This window comes from Typopeltis vanoorti, chromosome 5 (genome assembly GCF_054136105.1).
Source record: "Typopeltis vanoorti isolate ZY-2024b chromosome 5, IOZ_Tvanoo_1.0, whole genome shotgun sequence".
In the NCBI taxonomy this organism is placed as follows: domain Eukaryota; kingdom Metazoa; phylum Arthropoda; class Arachnida; order Uropygi; family Thelyphonidae; genus Typopeltis; species Typopeltis vanoorti.
The window spans coordinates 137,779,165-137,798,035 of NC_143553.1; the positions used below are offsets into that span (position 1 = coordinate 137,779,165).

Genomic DNA, 18,871 nt, shown 5'->3' on the forward strand with positions numbered 1-18,871 from the left:
CCTATAAATCCTCCTTATGCAACTTATATATCTCTATCATATCCTCCTCCCCCTTAATCGCCGATCAACCAACTTCTATAACCCGCAAATCTTCAATCTCTCCTCATATGGAGCATCACACAGTCCTGCAGGGGCGAATTTTCCATGCTTGCTATGCTTGCTGCGCAAGCTCATTACTTGAGAAAGAAGTAATATTTATTTCTTAATAAATGCATGCATTTATAAGTATTCCATTTAGGCTTTTATTTTTGTAGACAGAAGACGTCTTAAGCTTGCGCGGCAATAATTGAGCTTTGCGTTGTGTATCGATGGCCGATGCTTGCTCGTCTAGTCAAAGCTACCTTGGCTTGCTCGGTTGTAGGAGCTTCCAGGTCCTCGCAGCAGCACTATGATTTCATGCGCCCGCATAGCCATTTCCGCTCCCTTCACGTCTTCTTAAACACAGGCCATACGCAGTGAAAGTAGCTCTAGCCAGTGAGCTTCAGCCAGCCTTTACAAGTGTGCGTGTTGCTTGGGAAAATTAAGTTACAACCAACTTTTTATGACGATGTTATTGACCAGTTCATAAAGAAGAACTGTAGGGTAGAATTTGTATTCAAGTAGCTCAATTGAAAAAGATAGAATATCATTTGTAAAATAAATGTATTTGTATGCTTAAATGTACATAAATTTCTAAATATATAGTATTAAATGGTCAGTAATTCATTATTCGGCTAATCAGACATCAGTCACACCTCTCACTCCCTGAATGATAACAAGAGCAAGCGTGAATTTCAAGACCTGCATTCGCCACTGCAGTTCTGCCACCATTTTAGTTACTCGCCTCTGAATCTCTCCACCTCATCCACACCTCCAAGAAACCCAAGCGATCAGATCTGTGCACAGTAATCCAGATGAGGCCTTACAAAAAGGAATAGCAACATTCTCATCTCTGCATGTCAAGGTGTTCCTAAATAACCAGGTAATCCTATGAACTGTTTTAGCCACTTTTGCAATATGTCTTCTGAATTTCAACTCCTTATCCATCAACACCCCCAAATCTCTGGCTCCATCAAGTTCCCGGAGCACAGTCCCATTAATATGGTACACAGCTGGTAATCATTTCACTCCAAAATGCATAACCTTACACTTTATCACATTAAATTGGCATCCTCTCCTTCACCCAAACTGACAGACTATTTAAATCATCCTGTACAGTATCGACATCATCTTTATTGATTACTGCGCTAACCAATTTTACATCAACTGAAAACAACTTAATAATTTTTATTTATTTATTTTTATTTTTTATCTTGAATGAGATGTAATTTCTCAGCTTTCATCCTCGAAGTTTATTTGTAAGCTTATCTAAGGATGACATCAGTTAGTTATTATTTATTGGTTTGTTTGCTGTGTTGGGAAGTTACGAAATCTAACCTATGTTTAATAGGTTTGATTTCCACTGCAGCCGTTGCTTGTGAAATTCGCGCACGCCATGCACACACATACGATAACTTGGAATGTATTGATCCGTCGCTGAACTGGAAGCCTGAACGAATATATTGTGTTTCATTAAGTTTGTATGGTATTTTGGGTGCGTGCTTCTTGTTCGTAGTATGTCCTTAGAGCTCTTTTCAGGCTATTGTAGTTTCTAAGGTTTCTGTATTCAAAAGGTAATTTGTTTATCATGTCTGGGATGTAAAAGTTTCGCGTGGCCTTTCCGTAGTGATTATTGTATTTATATGTGATATAATTAGTTGTCTGGGGTCTTGTTATACGGTATGTATTTCTAACTGTCCTGTAGTTGGCATCGAAATAATGTTTTAGCAAAGCTGCATAGTGACATAAATGTTTTGCTGTCAGTATTTTGTGTTCTGACATTGCAACGTTTATAAGGTCGTGTGATTTTCTCTTTGTTCCCAAAAGATCAGTTTTGTCATTTTGTACTGTAGCGACATTAATCTATTTAATTTGTAGGGTGCACAGAAAGCATACGTTGTTATAGCGTATCTTAGTATATTTTGGCATAGTGCTTTGTATATTAGTGTTTTTAGGCGTATGTCTTTTAGCCTGTAGAGTTTGCCAGTTATTGTTCGGAGTTTGTTGTGTAGGTGGTTTATGTGGCTATTCCAGTTCATATCTGCATCGACGTAAATTGCAAGGTATCGTATTGTTTCAACCTGAGTGATTGTAGTGGTTTTGCTGCTCTGTGTGCTTTTTATGTTGGAAAGTGGATGTTGGATGGTTATATATTTGTTATCGACTGGTCGAGTCAGTGGATTTCTGAACATCATTAATTTTGTCTTTTCTGAGTTTAGGTGTATGGAGTTTTGTGAGCCAGTCTATGAGCAGATTTATGTCATGCTGCATATTTGTTTGGGCTATGCTTGCTTTATTATGGATGGATATTATAGCTGTATCGTCTGCGTATTGGAAGATCTTAATAATAATAATAATAATAATAATAATAATAATAATAATAATAATAATAATAATAATAATAATAATAATAATAATAATAATAATATTTGTTAGGATAATTAGGATAATAATAATTTGTTAGGATAAAATAATAATATTATTTTATCCTAACAAAGGACCGGGGATAGACGGAATCAGACCAAAAGACATCAAGAAACACTCAACCGACCTACTTCCAGTTATACAAAAACTGTTAAATAATATCTTCGAAACGGGACACATACCTGAAACACTGAAGACTGCATTAATCACACCCATACACAAACAGGGAAAAAGAAACATAATAAGTAATTACAGACCTATCGCCACGCTGCCTGTAATCAACCAAATCATGGAGCGCATTGTACATCAGAAACTCTCCACATACGTTGAAAAATTTCAAATCATACCCAAAACACAATATGGCTTTCAAAAAAATAAAGGAACAGCAACACTCCTGGAAGATTTCACAGATCTAATAAACGCTGCATTGGATAAAAACAGAATAACATTAGTGGTATTCATTGACCTAACAAAAGCATTTGACACACTAACACATAAAACCTTGTTAACGAAACTTACCCATATCGGAATTGGAGGTCGTCTACTCCAGTACTTTAAAGCATACACGAAAAACAGAAAGCACATCACACGTATAGGATCAGCACACAGCAAAGAGGTACATGTAACCTGTGGAGTACTGCAAGGAGCTGTCCTATCTCCATTCTATTTAACATATACACACACGACATAAGCCAACTCCCCCTAAAAAGTAAAATCTTCCAGTATGCAGACGACACTGCCATAGTATCCATTCACAACACTGCAAAAATCGTTTACAAAAATATGCAACACGACATCAATCAAATCACTAACTGGTTAACCAAAAACGGCATATATATAAACCCTGGAAAAACAAAGTTAATGATATTCAAAAATCCCCAAACCCTGCCCATAGAAACTAAATATCTCACTATCAAACATTCATCCTCCTATACACAAAGTGCAGAACCTAAAATCACAACCATCACACAGGTGAAAACAACACGCTACCTTGGACTTCACTTCGATGCAGATCAAAGTTGGAATAGCCATACAAACTACCTACATACCAAGCTTAGGACAATAGCAAGCAAACTATACAGATTAAAAGACATTGCCCCAACCCACATAAAAATACTAATCTATAAAGCATTATGTGAAAACATTTTAAGATATGCAATCACATCATACGCATTCTGCGCAGACTACAGACTTAACACGCTACAATGGTTGCAAGATAAAATGATAAAACTGATATTCTGGGAACAACCCACTCTTATGCAGGAAGCATGGACAAAACACAAAATATTTAAGGTGAAACACTTACGCCACTACACAGTCATGTTAAAACACTACTACAGCCCAACATATAGAGTAACCAGAACAACATATCAAATAACAAGACCACAGTCAACAAACTACATAACATATAAGTACAACAATCAGAACGGCAAAGCCACCCGAAACTTCTACGTACCTGACATGATAAACAAACTGCCGTTCGACAACAGAAACCTAGGAACATACAGAGAGCTGAAACAGGCACTATATAAATATTATAGCGAGAATGAAAATTAGAGCAATTCCTGTTTCTCTCTCCCCCACCGCACATACACACACACACAAACCTACGACAACCCCCCCCTCTCAAAAAACTACCACTACAAGAACACAAAGAAACAAACACACCATGTCTAAATCCAACCCTATTTGCACACACAAAAAAAAGTTAAACTGTAATAGCACACGAAGTCTTTCAAGCACGTACCAACAAACAGTAAAATCAACACCTGGCTTGTGACCACTATAGGAACACAACCATGAAACCACCACCCTCTGTCATCTATTATCTTCCTCAGATAAGCTCTGCTAAGCTTCGAGGAAGAAAATTACTAACTTGCAAGTATCTGTTATACACACTTGTAATGCGTCATAAATATTATATACATATAATTACTACAGCAACTATGTATGTAATTCATCTGAGACATAAAAAAAAAAAAAAAAAAAAATTCTGTATAATCCTTATTGTAAGTACTGTAAATATTATTATTGTATGTAACTTATACTGAGACATAATAAAATGTAAAAGAAAAAAAAATTATTATTATTATTATTGAATTGTGTGTGTATGCTGCATTACTGCATTGTATCGTGAATTGTGTGCACATTGGTGCCAATCCATATAAAGTTAGTTTAAAAAAATGTATATTCTTATTTATAAAATGTACTCTGCATTTTGTATATCGAATTTTCGTACTGTACAGAAAAGATAATATGTTTTTCATTGTGTGTGTGCAGATATTCTGTGTGATAATAAACCTTATCATTTTCATTGTAAAAACAAATAAGTCGTTTATAAAAAAAAAAATTTTAAAAAAAATTATTATTATTATTATATTCTAAATTCAAAAATTCTGTATAAACCTTATTGTAAATATTGTAAATATTATTATTGTATGTAATTTATACTGAAACATAATAAAATGTTTAAAAAAAAAATTATTATTATTATTATTATTATAAACTTCTATGCGAAACTTCTACATCCCAGACATGATAAACAAATTAACTTTCGAACACAGAAACCTTACAAACTACAATAGCCTGAAAAGTGCTCTAAGGACATATTACGAACAAGAAACACACACCCAAAATACTATACAAACTTAATGAAACACAATATATTCGTTCAGACTTCCATTTCGACGCATCAATACATTCCACGTTATTGTGTGTGTGTGTGTGTGTGTGTGTGTGTGTGTGTGTGTGTGTGTGTGTGTGTGTGTGTGTGTGTGTGTGTGTGTGTGTGTGTGTGTGTGTGTGTGTGTGTGTGTGTGTGTGTGTGTGTGTGTGTGTGTGTGTGCGTGCGTGCGTGCGAATTTCTCAATCATAGATTTCGTAGCTTCCCAACACAGCAAAAAAAAACAAATAAATAATAACCAACTCTTTATACTTAAGTAACTTAATGGTTGCACCTGTTTGGAAAACTCGTTCGCAGAGTACATAAGTTCGTTTCGCTATACACTTTGGTATTAGGTCTAGCTACTCACTGATGAAGCCTCAAAAATGGCTGAAAACGGTCTGGGTAGTGACCTCCTTCCATAATGTAATAACAGCATACATTTCCTAGGAAATGTGTTTTCGCATTATGGAAAATACCTAAGAATAGCGATCAGAACTTCACCACCTTTGCAACGAGTCGTCCGGTATTGTACTACGTACTAGGGTCACTTGCATTAGCTCACGCTAAGTGTTCGCCGATACTTTATAGTTTACTATATTCGGCAAGAAACTCTCGGATTCCAATCTTTGAGTTTCTTATTCGGTTTTAAAACTATGTGGGATTTAATATCCCCTTAATTTAAGTAATGTTTTCATTGCCGAAATGAAGTTTATTAGCTCTTTATACTTAAGTAACTTAATGAACAAATTTAACAGTAGTGGTCCAAGTAGGAGAAGCCGTGTGACAAGTCACTAGTCACAGGCCTTTATGCAAGTACACAGGACTGTGCACTTGCATAAACTACTGTCTGATATCTCTCCATCAACACCTCTCTTATCCACATCACCATCTTCATATCCATACCTATTTGATGTAACTTATGTATCGGGAGTTCATGCGTTATCCTATCAAACGCCATAGGGACGTCCAACTGATGACCATGTCGCCATTACCTTAATCCAACTCAGCTGTCACCTTATTATAGAAAGTGAATAAGTTACAAGCATGACCTACCCTTCACAAAGCTAATATACGATTCCCATCCACCTCTTCCTGGATTTTGTCTTTAACCGACTTCTCCAATACTTTGACTACCACTCCTGAAATGCAAATTATTCTATAATTAGGATCTTAAATCCACCTTTATGCAATGGAACTATTTTTACTTCTTTCTTTCTATTATTGTGATATCATCATCTTGCCGATACGCTCTTGCAAAATGATTATTCAATAATTCAACTAGTCTACATCAATCCTATTAAATTCCCATTAGTCTGCTTCAATCACTTCCATACCATCTGCATTCTTCAAAATCATTCTACTCTGGTTATTCTTTCTTAATATAATTAATAAAATATGTTCTATTAATTAATTTACTTAAAATTTAGAAAATTTAACTAAATTAATGGATAAAACATATTTTATTATGTTTGTTACTCCTGAAATCTACATTATTATTTAATATTATATAATATTAAATAATATTATATAATATTAATTAAATTAATAGTCTCCTTAGACACCACTCCTCAGCACTCTGCTAGAGGAAACTCCATCAATGGGCCCGCTACCCGTTTGGGGAGGTGTTTAGGGGCAGCGCAAAGAAATGGTTCTGCAAAAGGACGGAAATGGCAACGACACCAGACTATGGCTTTAGGCAACTGGAACATCTTCTCTCTGACAGGGAAGGAGTTGGAACTGGTCGAGGAAGCCAAGCGCTACCGGCTAGACTTAGTCGGGCTTTCTTCAACCAAGAGGGGGGGGGGCTCTGGAACTGTCGACCTGGATAAGGGGTGGAAGCTCTACTACTCTGGTGTGAGCCCGACAATGTCTGCTCAGGCGGGTGTGGGGATACTCACAAGCCAACAGCTGTCAGACTGTGTTGCTGAGTGGATCCCATTGGGGGGACGGGTATGTGTGTTAAGGCTTCAGATGAAAAACCATGATTTGGCTGTGGTGCAAGCCTATGCACCTAATCTGGAGTCAGAATACTCTGCCTTCCTAGAGGAAGTGGATGCTGCTTTTGACAGGGTGGCAGACATGGAATCAGTCCTGCTAATGGGCGACTTCAATGCACATGTTGGAACAGATGACCAGACATGGAGGGGTGTGGCTGGGAGGAACGGTTTCCCCTGACCTTAACGCGAAAGGGTTGAAATTATTGGACTTCTGCTGTACTAACAGCTTGTCCATAATGAATACCTTCTTCCAGCACCGAGAAGTCCATAAGCATACCTGGTACAGGGATACACTACAACAAAGGTCTCTGATTGACTTCTTTATAGTCTCAGCAGACCTATTTTCCTCAGTGTTGGACGTTCGTGTGAGAAGCGGGCAGAATTGTCAACTGACCACCAATTTGTTGTGTGCACTCTACGGCTTAAGAAACCAGATGCTACCACCAACGCTGGTAGGCCTAAGCAGCTATACCGCGTGAAATGGGAGATATTGGAAAATGAGGCTGTGAGGAAGAATTTTGCAGATGACATTTCCTCCAGGTTCAAAGAGATTCCCAAGCATACTGCAGATGTTGAGGAGGAGTGGAAGCTGTTCAGAACAGCTGTCACTGCCTCTGCACTCTCATAGTGTGGCAGAAAGCGGCTCGGCGTGGCAACGGGAAGTGAGAAAAGGACACCTTGGTGGAACCAAGAAGTCCGAAAAACTGTCCGGGCAAAAAAGGAGTCCTACCTAACATGGCTTAGAGTCAGGTCACCTGAGATGCGTTTGCCGTATGCTGAGGCACGAAAAGCTGCTGCTAAGGCAGTAAAGACAGCAAAGCAGAAGGTTTGGGAATCCTTTGGAGAAAGAGTAGAACTCATCCTATGCAAATGCAAACAAAGAATTCTGACAGACCATCCGCCGCATTCGAGGGAGGAAATCGTGCACAGCAAGGACAATTAAGGCGTCTAATGGTGCACTTTTAACAACCGAGAAGGATATCCTCAACAGATGGAGGGAATACTTTGAGAGCCTTCTTATCCCGGGTGGCCCAGCAGTTGTGAACATCCAAGAGGTGCAGATCGGGGCAAAGACTAGTCTCACAGCAGAACAGGTCCTTTTAGCAATAAAATCGCTAAAATCGGGCAAGGCTGCTGGCGATGATGAAATTCGGCCCGAAATGCTAAAAGCCTTAAATCGAGACGCTGTTCTCTAGCTGACTCGAGTGTGTCAGGCTGCTTGGATATCTGGGGGAGCACCAAAGCAATGGCAGACAGGCATAATAATACCAGTCTTTAAGAAGGGAGACCAGAAGGATTGCAGTAACTATCGTGGAATCTCTCTGCTCAGCCTGCCTGGGAAAGTGTATGCTGAGTGCTTTGAAAGACGGCGCAGGAGCATAGTTGAGTCAAAGTTCCAGGAAGAACAATGTGGCTTTCGTCCTGGTAGAAGCACAACTGACCAAATCTTCACTTTAAGGCAAGTCTTTGAGAAATCTTGGGAATATGCTAAGAATGTCTACACATGTTTTGTGGACTTGGAGAAGGCATATGACCGGGTTCCTCGGGATAAGCTTTGGCAAGTAGTACAGGAGTACGGAGTGGATGGTCAACTATTAGCTGCCATCAAGCCCCTGTATGAATGCCTAGAGTTTTGTGTCAGGGTAAACAGCACAAAGTCTGAACCTTTCACAGTCTCCGTTGGCCCCCGCCAAGGGTGTGTTCTGTCACCCCTCCTTTTCATAATATTTATGGACTGAATTGATAGGCACAGCCGAGGCAGTGAGTGTGTCAGAATTGGAAAATGTAGCATTGGACGTCTGTTTTTTGCAGATGACCTAGTTCTGCTTAGCTCTTCCACAGATGACCTCCAGCGGACCCTGGATAGGTTTGTAGCTATTTGTGCAGACGCCGGAATGAAGATCAGTGTGGAAAAAACTGAAACATTTGTGGTCTCAAGACAACCATCCCAGTGCACTCTACATGTAAGTGGAGTCCCAATGAGACAGGTGGAGAAGTTTAAATACCTTGGGTCCATATTCACGAATGATGGAAAATGGGACGTAGAGTTAGATACTCGAATTGGCTTAGCAAGCTCAATATTGCGGGAGCTTGGCCGTTCGGTAGTATTGAAGCAGGAGTTAAGCCAGAAGGCAAAGCTGGCTGTCTTCAATACAGTCTATATCACCATCCTCACCTATGGTCATGAGAGTTGGGTAATGACCGAAAGAATGCGGAGACGAATCCAAGTGGCTGAAATGAGGTTCCTTCGAGGGGTTGCGGGGCTGACAAAACTCGACAGAGTCAGAAGATCTGTAATTCGGGAAACCCTCAATACGCAACCGCTGCTTCTCCGTGTTGAGAGATCACAGTTACGCTGGTACGGGCACCTGGTCAGAATGCCACAAGAGAGGCTCCCTCAGCAGACCTGCTTTGCGAAGCCAGAGGGTAGGAGGCCACGTGGAAGGTCAAGAACTCGTTGGATAGATTATATCTAAAACCTTGGGTGGACACGTTTGGGAATCCCACCAGAACACCTGAGCTTGGTGGCAGAAAATCGTGACCATTGGAAGTTCCTCTTCCAACTTTTTCCCCCACAGGCCAATTAGGAAGAGTGGACCTTGAAGATGTATGTAGGTATGTATGTATGTATGTATGTATTAAATTCTTCTTGTTATAATACATACATCCATTTTTGGATTGGCGATTTAACGTCATGTGCAGATCACTCAGTTTTGGTATCATTTGGAGCATAGGAAGTTCCTCTGTTATAAGCAGAGCTGTTGCAATCAAAGCATTGGGTAAAATGGCAATAAAAATGTGTATTTGTAAACTAAGATGAGATAATTTAAAATATGGATGTTATTTAAAAGAATGTTTAGTTATTTGGAGCCATTGTCAATGCTACGAATAAAATCACTTCAAAAAGAAAATATTTTCGAATACAAATGGCTTCTAATGAGCTGATTGGTAGGAAAAAAAGAAAAATAAATAAATAGATAAATAAATAAATAAATATATATATATATATATATATATATATACAGGGTGTTCGGGATAAATTTGACATATTTATAATTAATTATATTTTTCCGTAAGTTACATGTATTAACACACACTTCTCTTCATTTAAAAGTTTGGACCCTTCTTCATTCATATACAAGATGTCAGAAAGGATGGATAGCTGGAACCCACCTGAATCATGGAAGAGAATAACTTGTATCATGATGATTCGTACCCGCCATCAAAATAAGGATATTACGACTGCTTCCCAATGCTCCCTGAATACAGTAAAAACAATCAGGCATGAACTAGAGACTTGCAATGGTGACTACGAGGATGTAGCAAGAAGAAAGATCCCTAGCAGACGATCTGATTGCGTTCGTACAGCAGAATTCCTCGCAAATCTGCAGGAACAGGTGTTGAAGAACCCTGGCATTGGAATTCGGGCTTTGTTCGTGGAGTTGCTAACTGTAGTCAAGCCCTGGATAACAAGGGTAGCCAATGGTAGGCCGTATGTATGGCAGCAGGATTCGGCCCCTTGCCACACCTCTGGGAAAAGTCAAAAATGGTTGTCTGAAAATTTCTACGACTTCACCAGTCCAAATGTTTGGCCTCCAAACTCCCCAGACCTTAACCCCATGGATTATTTTGTATGGGGCGCAGTTGAAAAAGACACCAATCGCACTTCCAGTAATACAAAAGCCCAGTTAATGGATAAAATTAAAACAGTTTTTGCGGCCCTTCCCAGGGAGACTGTAGCATCAGCTTGTTCGAGGTTCCGAAGCAGAATTGAAGCTGTGATCGATGCTAATGGTGGTTATTTTGAGTAAATCTTGTTGATAGTATTGTAATTAACTCTGCCTGTAATGTTTTTTTGTCAATTCATTAAATTTAATAGATACAAAGAAGATTTTCTTTTTCCTTACGAAACTGTCAAATTTATCCCGAACACCCTGTATATATATATAAAGAATTGAATGACTAAAATCGAGATTTAAGTAAAAAGGTTTTAATATAAAAACACGACTAGTTTCGGCTTGTGCCTTCATCAGGTGACATTGTAAAAGAAAGAAAAAAAAACACTAAAACACTGAAGCTTAAGTAAACTGAGAACATCATAGAGAGTCTTTATACATAATTGACATTAAATCGTTAGTTGTATTGTTGGGAAAGTGCGTGCTAGTAGCATCTCGTGAACGCCAGTACATGATTACAGCTGAATGACTATCTGGGAGGTTGTAGCTTAAGTTATTATTTAGATGAACAGGATTGAAGATGATTTCTCCAGATTCCACGATTTTTCTCTCTAGTTCGTCACGGCAACGGAAGATGTTAGTAGATTTTTCCCAGCAGACTTTGTGACTTTGGTTTTCATCATTGGATTAGCCGAGAAAAGAATATGATTTGATAATGCATTGGCTCACTGACTCTTGTAAGTAATGCCCCTCATGTTGTTCTTCCATATGCAATTCGACAGATTTGTCTGTTTGCCAAAAATAAGGAATATCACAATCACACAATATTTTATATACACCAGAGTATTTGATTTGATGATGACAAAGTTTTGGGTGGCTAATTAAGAAACGGATCTTTGGAAGTGGAGTGAACAAGGTTCTGATATTGTATTTTCTTAGAACTTTTGCTAATTTATGTGAAACTGTACTTATGTAAGGAATAGATATATTGCTTTTGAATCTATTTGTTTCTTCTGAGTGATGTCTAGGAGGATTAAGAAGGAATCTTTCAATGATTCTCTTGGAATATCCATTAACTTCGAAAGAAGTTTTGAGATGGTTTATTTCTGTAAGAAGTTCATTTGGGTCATCAAGAAGAGATGGGGCTCTATGTCCCAAGGTGTAAATTAATCCAAGCTTATGAGGAGGGAAGTGATGGGACTGACTATGCAGATATCTGTTGGTATGTGTGTGAGCTTTCTATATATATATCGATATTTTGAGTTTACCAGAAGAGCGAGTCAGTTTGACATCAAGAAAAGGCAAGGAATTATCCGTTTCAAGCTCGGCAGTAAACTTAATACTTTGATGTCGGCTATAATAACTTGAGCTACAATCTCCCAGATTGTCATTCAGCTGTAATCATCATATACTGGCGTTCACGTGATGTTGGAAGCACGCACTCTCCCAACAATGAAACAAACGAAAGAACAGCTTTAAATATAACCACAACGATTTAATGTCAATTATGTGTAGAGACTCTCTATGATGTTCATAGTTTATTTAAGCTTCAATGTTTTATTGTTTTTTCTTTTTTCTTTCTTTTATAATGTCACCTGATGAAGGCTGTTACAAGCCGAAACTAGTCCTGTTTTTATATTAAAACCTTTTTACTTAAATCTCGGTTCTAGTCATTCAATTCTTTATAAAAATATGTATGTTAACCGAGTAAATGATCATTCTTTCATATATATATATATATATATAATAATTTTTTAAAATATATATATATATATTTTAAAAAATATATATCTATATATATTTATATCTATCTATCTATCTATCTATCTATCTATATATATATATATATATATATATATATATATATATATATATATATATATATATATATATATATATATATATATATATATATATATATATATATATATATATATATATATATATATATATACTGTATATGTTAAAGATACCAAGTAATTTTAAACCTGGTTTTACTCCATTTCATAAGTAAGCAAACAGACTAAAAGTCAAGTTTGCGCCTGCAATTGATGCAAGTCTAACTGATCCCACAGGTAGTGCAGGACCAGGGCAACTCGTGGCAAAGGTGGAACAAGCTCCGATCACTAATCTTAATATTTACCCTTAATGCCAAAACACATCTCCAAGAAGGGGATGTATGATGTTTTGTATTAAAGGCAAGGGGCCACTACCCAGACCGGTTTCGACCTTTATTGAGGTCTCGTCAGTGGGAGCTAGGCTTTAAGGGTAAATATTAAGATTAGTGATCGGAGCTTGTTCCACCTTTGCCACGAGTTGCCCTGGTCCTGCACTACCTGTGGGATCAGTTAGACTTGCATCAATTGCAGGCGCAAACTTGACTTTTAGTCTGTTTGCTTACTTGGGAAATGGAGTAAAACCAGGTTTAAAATTACTTGGTATCTTTAACATATTTATACCCAAGGTAAAAATACTTTCTACATATATATATATATATATATATATATATATACAGGGTGTTCGGGATAAATTTGACAGTTTCGTAAGGAAAAAGAAAATCTTCTTTGTATCTATTAAATTTAATGAATTGACAAAAAAACATTACAGGCAGAGTTAATTACAATACTATCAACAAGATTTACTCAAAATAACCACCATTAGCATCGATCACAGCTTCAATTCTGCTTCGGAACCTCGAACAAGCTGATGCTACAGCCTCCCTGGGAAGGGCCGCAAAAACTGTTTTAATTTTATCCATTAACTGGGCTTTTGTATTACTGGAAGTGCGATTGGTGTCTTTTTCAACTGCGCCCCATACAAAATAATCCATGGGATTAAGGTCTGGGGAGTTTGGAGGCCAAACATTTGGACTGGTGAAGTCGTAGAAATTTTCAGACAACCATTTTTGACTTTTCCCAGAGGTGTGGCAAGGGGCCGAATCCTGCTGCCATACATACGGCCTACCATTGGCTACCCTTGTTATCCAGGGTTTGACTACAGTTAGCAACTCCACGAACAAAGCCCGAATTCCAATGCCAGGGTTCTTCAACACCTGTTCCTGCAGATTTGCGAGGAATTCTGCTGTACGAACGCAATCAGATCGTCTGCTAGGGATCTTTCTTCTTGCTACATCCTCGTAGTCACCATTGCAAGTCTCTAGTTCATGCCTGATTGTTTTTACTGTATTCAGGGAGCATTGGGCAGCAGTCGTAATATCCTTATTTTGATGGCGGGCACGAATCATCATGATACAAGTTATTCTCTTCCATGATTCAGGTGGGTTCCAGCTATCCATCCTTTCTGACATCTTGTATATGAATGAAGAAGGGTCCAAACTTTTAAATGAAGAGAAGTGTGTGTTAATACATGTAACTTACGGAAAAATATAATTAATTATAAATATGTCAAATTTATCCCGAACACCCTGTATATATATTGTTTTATGAAAAAAATTGAATGACTAGAACCGAGATTTAATTAAAAAGGTTTTAATATAAACACACTACTAGTTTCGGCCTGTAATAGCCTTCTTCAGGTGACATTATAAAAGAAAAAACACTAAACATTGAGGGTTAAAAGACTATGAACATCATAGACAGTCTTTATACATAATTAGCATTAAAACGTTGTAGTTGTATTTGAAGCTGTTCTTTCATTTGTTGCATTGTTGGGAGAGTCATATATATATATATACTGTATATATATATGTGGCGATTAGTTTTTACTCGGTTGTTATACATTTCAAAAAATAGATTTAATGACTCCAAGACCGAGATAACATATAAAGATTTTAATGATAAATACTACTAGTTTCGGCATATAGCAGCCTTCTTCAGGTATTTATAAAGGAAAGGAATACTAATAAACATTGAATTATTTAAATAAACAAACTGGAAATTACAGGTATAAATTGCCTCACATAATCGATACATAAAAACGTTGTATTTTTCAAGTTGTTCCAACTGGCGTGCCATTGTTTGTTGCAATTGTGCGTGCAAGTTCACGTGAACGCCAATATTGAATAACTGCAGCATGGCTATCTGGGATGTTATAACTTAAATTATTATTTAAGTGGACCGGGTTCAGTAGGATTTCCCGTGATTCTACGATTTTTCTTTCAAACTCATCTTCACAGCGAAAAATATTTTCTGATCTATTCCAGCATACAGATATAAGGACTCCATTTACCAACAAAAACAAGGCCTGGCAATGGGCAACCCTTTGTCCCCTGTGCTAGCTAACATCTTCCTTGAAGACTTTGAAAAGAAAGCCATATCTTCCTTCTCATTTAAACCAAAAGTTTGGAAAAGATATGTTGATGATATATTCATTATTTGGAATCACGGGCACACAGCTCTCACAGATTTTCTTCGTCATCTAAACATCCAACATCCTAATATAAAATTTACTGCTGATATAGAAAATAATAACTCTTTACCTTTTTTGGATGTTATGCTTACACGATACTCTGAAAGATTAAAAATCTCTATGTACAGAAAACCTACGCATACCAATAGATATCTGCATAATCTTTCTCATCATTTTCCACCACAAAAACTTGGAATTATATCTACCTTAGGACACAGAGCACGTTCTCTCTTAAATGAACAAGATGAACTACAAAAAGAAATGAATCACCTCACTCTTATTTTTAAACAAAATGGATACTCTGAAAAAACAATTAAGAAACTTCTTCTGAACCCTCCTAAGCAGTGCACAACAGAGACTATTAATTTTAAAGGTAGCATCTCTATTCCATACATTAGCACAGTCTCTAAGAAAATAGCTAAAGTCCTTAAAAAATATAATATCAGGACCTTCTTCACCACACTTCCAAAAATCCGCTCTCTAATCAGCCATCCAAAACCTACTCATCACAACCTTAAGTACCCTGGAGTATATAAATTGTGGTGTGATTGCAATATCCCATACTTTGGTCAAACTAACAAATCTATTGAACAACGCATAGAAGAGCATAAGAGAGACATCTCATACAAAAGATCTCATGCAACTGCTTTATCCAGTCATGTTCTTTTTTCAAATAATCCTAATGATGACCAACAAAGCCACTCTGTATGCTGGAATAGATCAGAAAATATTTTTCGCTGTGAAGATGAGTTTGAAAGAAAAATCGTAGAATCACGGGAAATCCTACTGAACCCGGTCCACTTAAATAATAATTTAAGTTATAACATCCCAGATAGCCATGCTGCAGTTATTCAATATTGGCGTTCACGTGAACTTGCACGCACAATTGCAACAAACAATGGCACGCCAGTTGGAACAACTTGAAAAATACAACGTTTTTATGTATCGATTATGTGAGGCAATTTATACCTGTAATTTCCAGTTTGTTTATTTAAATAATTCAATGTTTATTAGTATTCCTTTCCTTTATAAATACCTGAAGAAGGCTGCTATATGCCGAAACTAGTAGTATTTATCATTAAAATCTTTATATGTTATCTCGGTCTTGGAGTCATTAAATCTATTTTTTGAAATGTATATATATATATATATATATATATTTATTGTTCAATACTGACGCGTTCACGACAACTCACAAGCACGCACGCTATGAACAATGGCGTGTTGAATAGAACAACTTAAAAAATACAATTCAATTATGTATTGCATTTTTGCCAGTAATTCTCAGTTTTTTGTAACTTCAATTTTTATTATTGTGTTTTACCTTTAGTGGATACCTAAAGAAGGCTGTAAAAAGCTGAAACTAGTTGTATCATTTTCATTAAAACTTAATTTTTTATCTCGGTTTAAAGTCATTAAATATCTATTTTTTAAAATGTACCATAACAACCGAGTAGAAGCTCAGGAATACATATACAGTGTATATATATTATCTTTCATAAATGGGGTGATTTAGAATTCTGTCCTTGAACATAAGCATTTGTCTAAATGTGAACTGAGAGCGGTAATAAGAGACTGTTGACAGTCATAAAATTAAATTATCTTTTTGTTCTGAAGGGAAACATTTTAGCTTAAACAGCATATCAATGGTACAACATAGGTGAAACAGAAGCCAGGAGAGAGAGAGAGAGAGAGAGAGAGATGAAATAGCAAATGAATAGATTACAAGCAGACTCTGTGACTGCGTTCGGATGCAAAAATTTACAAAAAAAAGTTTTGTAAAGAAATATTGTATCGTCGAAAGATTCGAATTACAGAAATATTATTTAAATATTGTAATAAGATTTTTACTTGCTTATAAAGTAACTTATACTAGACAAGAACTTAATATTTGTTTTATAATTTACTCAAGACTCAATACTATTATAGACACAGTTAACTCCACATTATTAGGCCTTTTCATTAACGTTTCCCTGGCCGGAACAACTGTTTGGTTTTCATTAAAGACCACCAGGTGACGAAAATCGAGCTTCATAAATGTGAATGTCACACTATGGATATATATTTAATTATACAAATGACTAAACAATTTCAATATTTTCACACATATTTAGCCTTAAAGACTTACGTCTCTGTAACTGTAGGTAATGTTTTTTTCTATAGCATAGTCGGGACATGATGTCTCTGTTGTTTCATTGATTTCTTGAGTTATTTCTATCGCAGTGTGGTTCACCATCGCCACCATAGCTACGCTCATTATCCCTCGGTGAGCATAGACTGTAAACATAACACAGAAACTGAGCATTGTGAGAACGAATCGTGTTGGAAGACATCCTGAAGGAGAAGGGAAAAAAGAACAACAGATGAGCAGAGTAAATATGAGAATATTAATTTTAATCACAGCTTCATCAGTCAACAAACATTAAGCTTGCTGTAAATAAAGAGGCAGAATTGTATACTGTTTATTTTACAGAACCAATTTTATTTAATGCGATAATACAGATAAGGTCGATGTTGCGCAGTAAAAAAAAAAAAAAAAAAACACATCAATAATCATACTAACAGTAAAAGTAAATAAAAAAACTGCTTAAATAATGAAAGCAATAAACAATAAAATAATTTTATATTTTATAAAAATTAGAAATAAATAAATTGCTTATATAATAAAATATTTAATTATTAGAGTAGTCATTAAAAATTAAAATAATTCGGAAATAAAATAAATTTTAAAAGATAATTAGGAACAAATAAATACACCAATTTTTATTAAAAATATAAGTCTATATATAAAATATGCATACATATAGGCGAAGGTTAAGTCGTGAGATGTGCTGATTAATACCCTTGGAGGGTAATGGATGGCAGTGCTGTAGCCAATGAAGCTCTAACCGATGCTTGGCTATTGATGTTACCCTCCTGCCATGATCAGAGCTTTAATAGCTTAATAACACCTCATCCCTACACTGTCCGATACAGTGTAGGGATATCCTCGGCTACCTGCAAAGAAGAGTTGACTACGAAATGGACCTCGGTGATTGTTATATTCTGAAATGCCAAGATGGGGAACTAATACTTGATGATACGGGAGCTGATGTAAGTAAGGTTTTTTCTATTAGTTGTGAAGAAGCTGAGAGATTTTCAACAAAAATGTACGACATTGATAATCATTTACTATTTTTGGAAACTGAATTACCATCTGTCCGTATAATGGGAAAAATTATCGCTCAACATTTAAATTCATCAATGGTAAAATTAGACTTTCAAGATTTTATCCAATTCGATAAAGATTCTTTATTTTGGGACATTTACGAACATTTTACAAAAACTGTTTGTGTATATTTACTGACAAAAGAATACACAGAATGTTTGGTGTGGCATGGTGTCATTTCCAGACTGACACAATATCAAACGTATGGAAGTGTGGTTACCATGGTATCTGATTTAAAAATTCTTTTGCGTGACCAGCTATTTTGATGTAATGTAACCAAGAAACAGTGAGTAACAAAAATTTTATTCATTGAACTCTTTGGAAAATGTTAAGAGTCTAAACTAAATATTGTGAAATATTTTTAGGTAATTACATGTTTCGAATTTTTCTCAGTGAATATACTTGTAAATAGTATTTCAGCAAAAAAAATGTGCATTTGTAAACTTAAATGAAC

At 36.4% G+C, this 18,871-nt stretch overlaps 1 protein-coding gene across 1 annotated transcript in view; it reads right to left on the bottom strand.

Annotated features, from left to right (window-relative positions):
- The window catches only part of LOC150106861 (sialin-like), an 80,551-nt gene that overhangs the window by 41,664 nt on the left and 20,016 nt on the right, over nucleotides 1-18,871 (bottom strand). Inside the window, exon 2 of the mRNA XM_090392770.1 lies at nucleotides 17,338-17,543. Coding sequence (XP_090248896.1) covers nucleotides 17,338-17,543 — 206 coding nt within the window. The remainder of the gene's footprint in view (nucleotides 1-17,337; nucleotides 17,544-18,871) is intronic.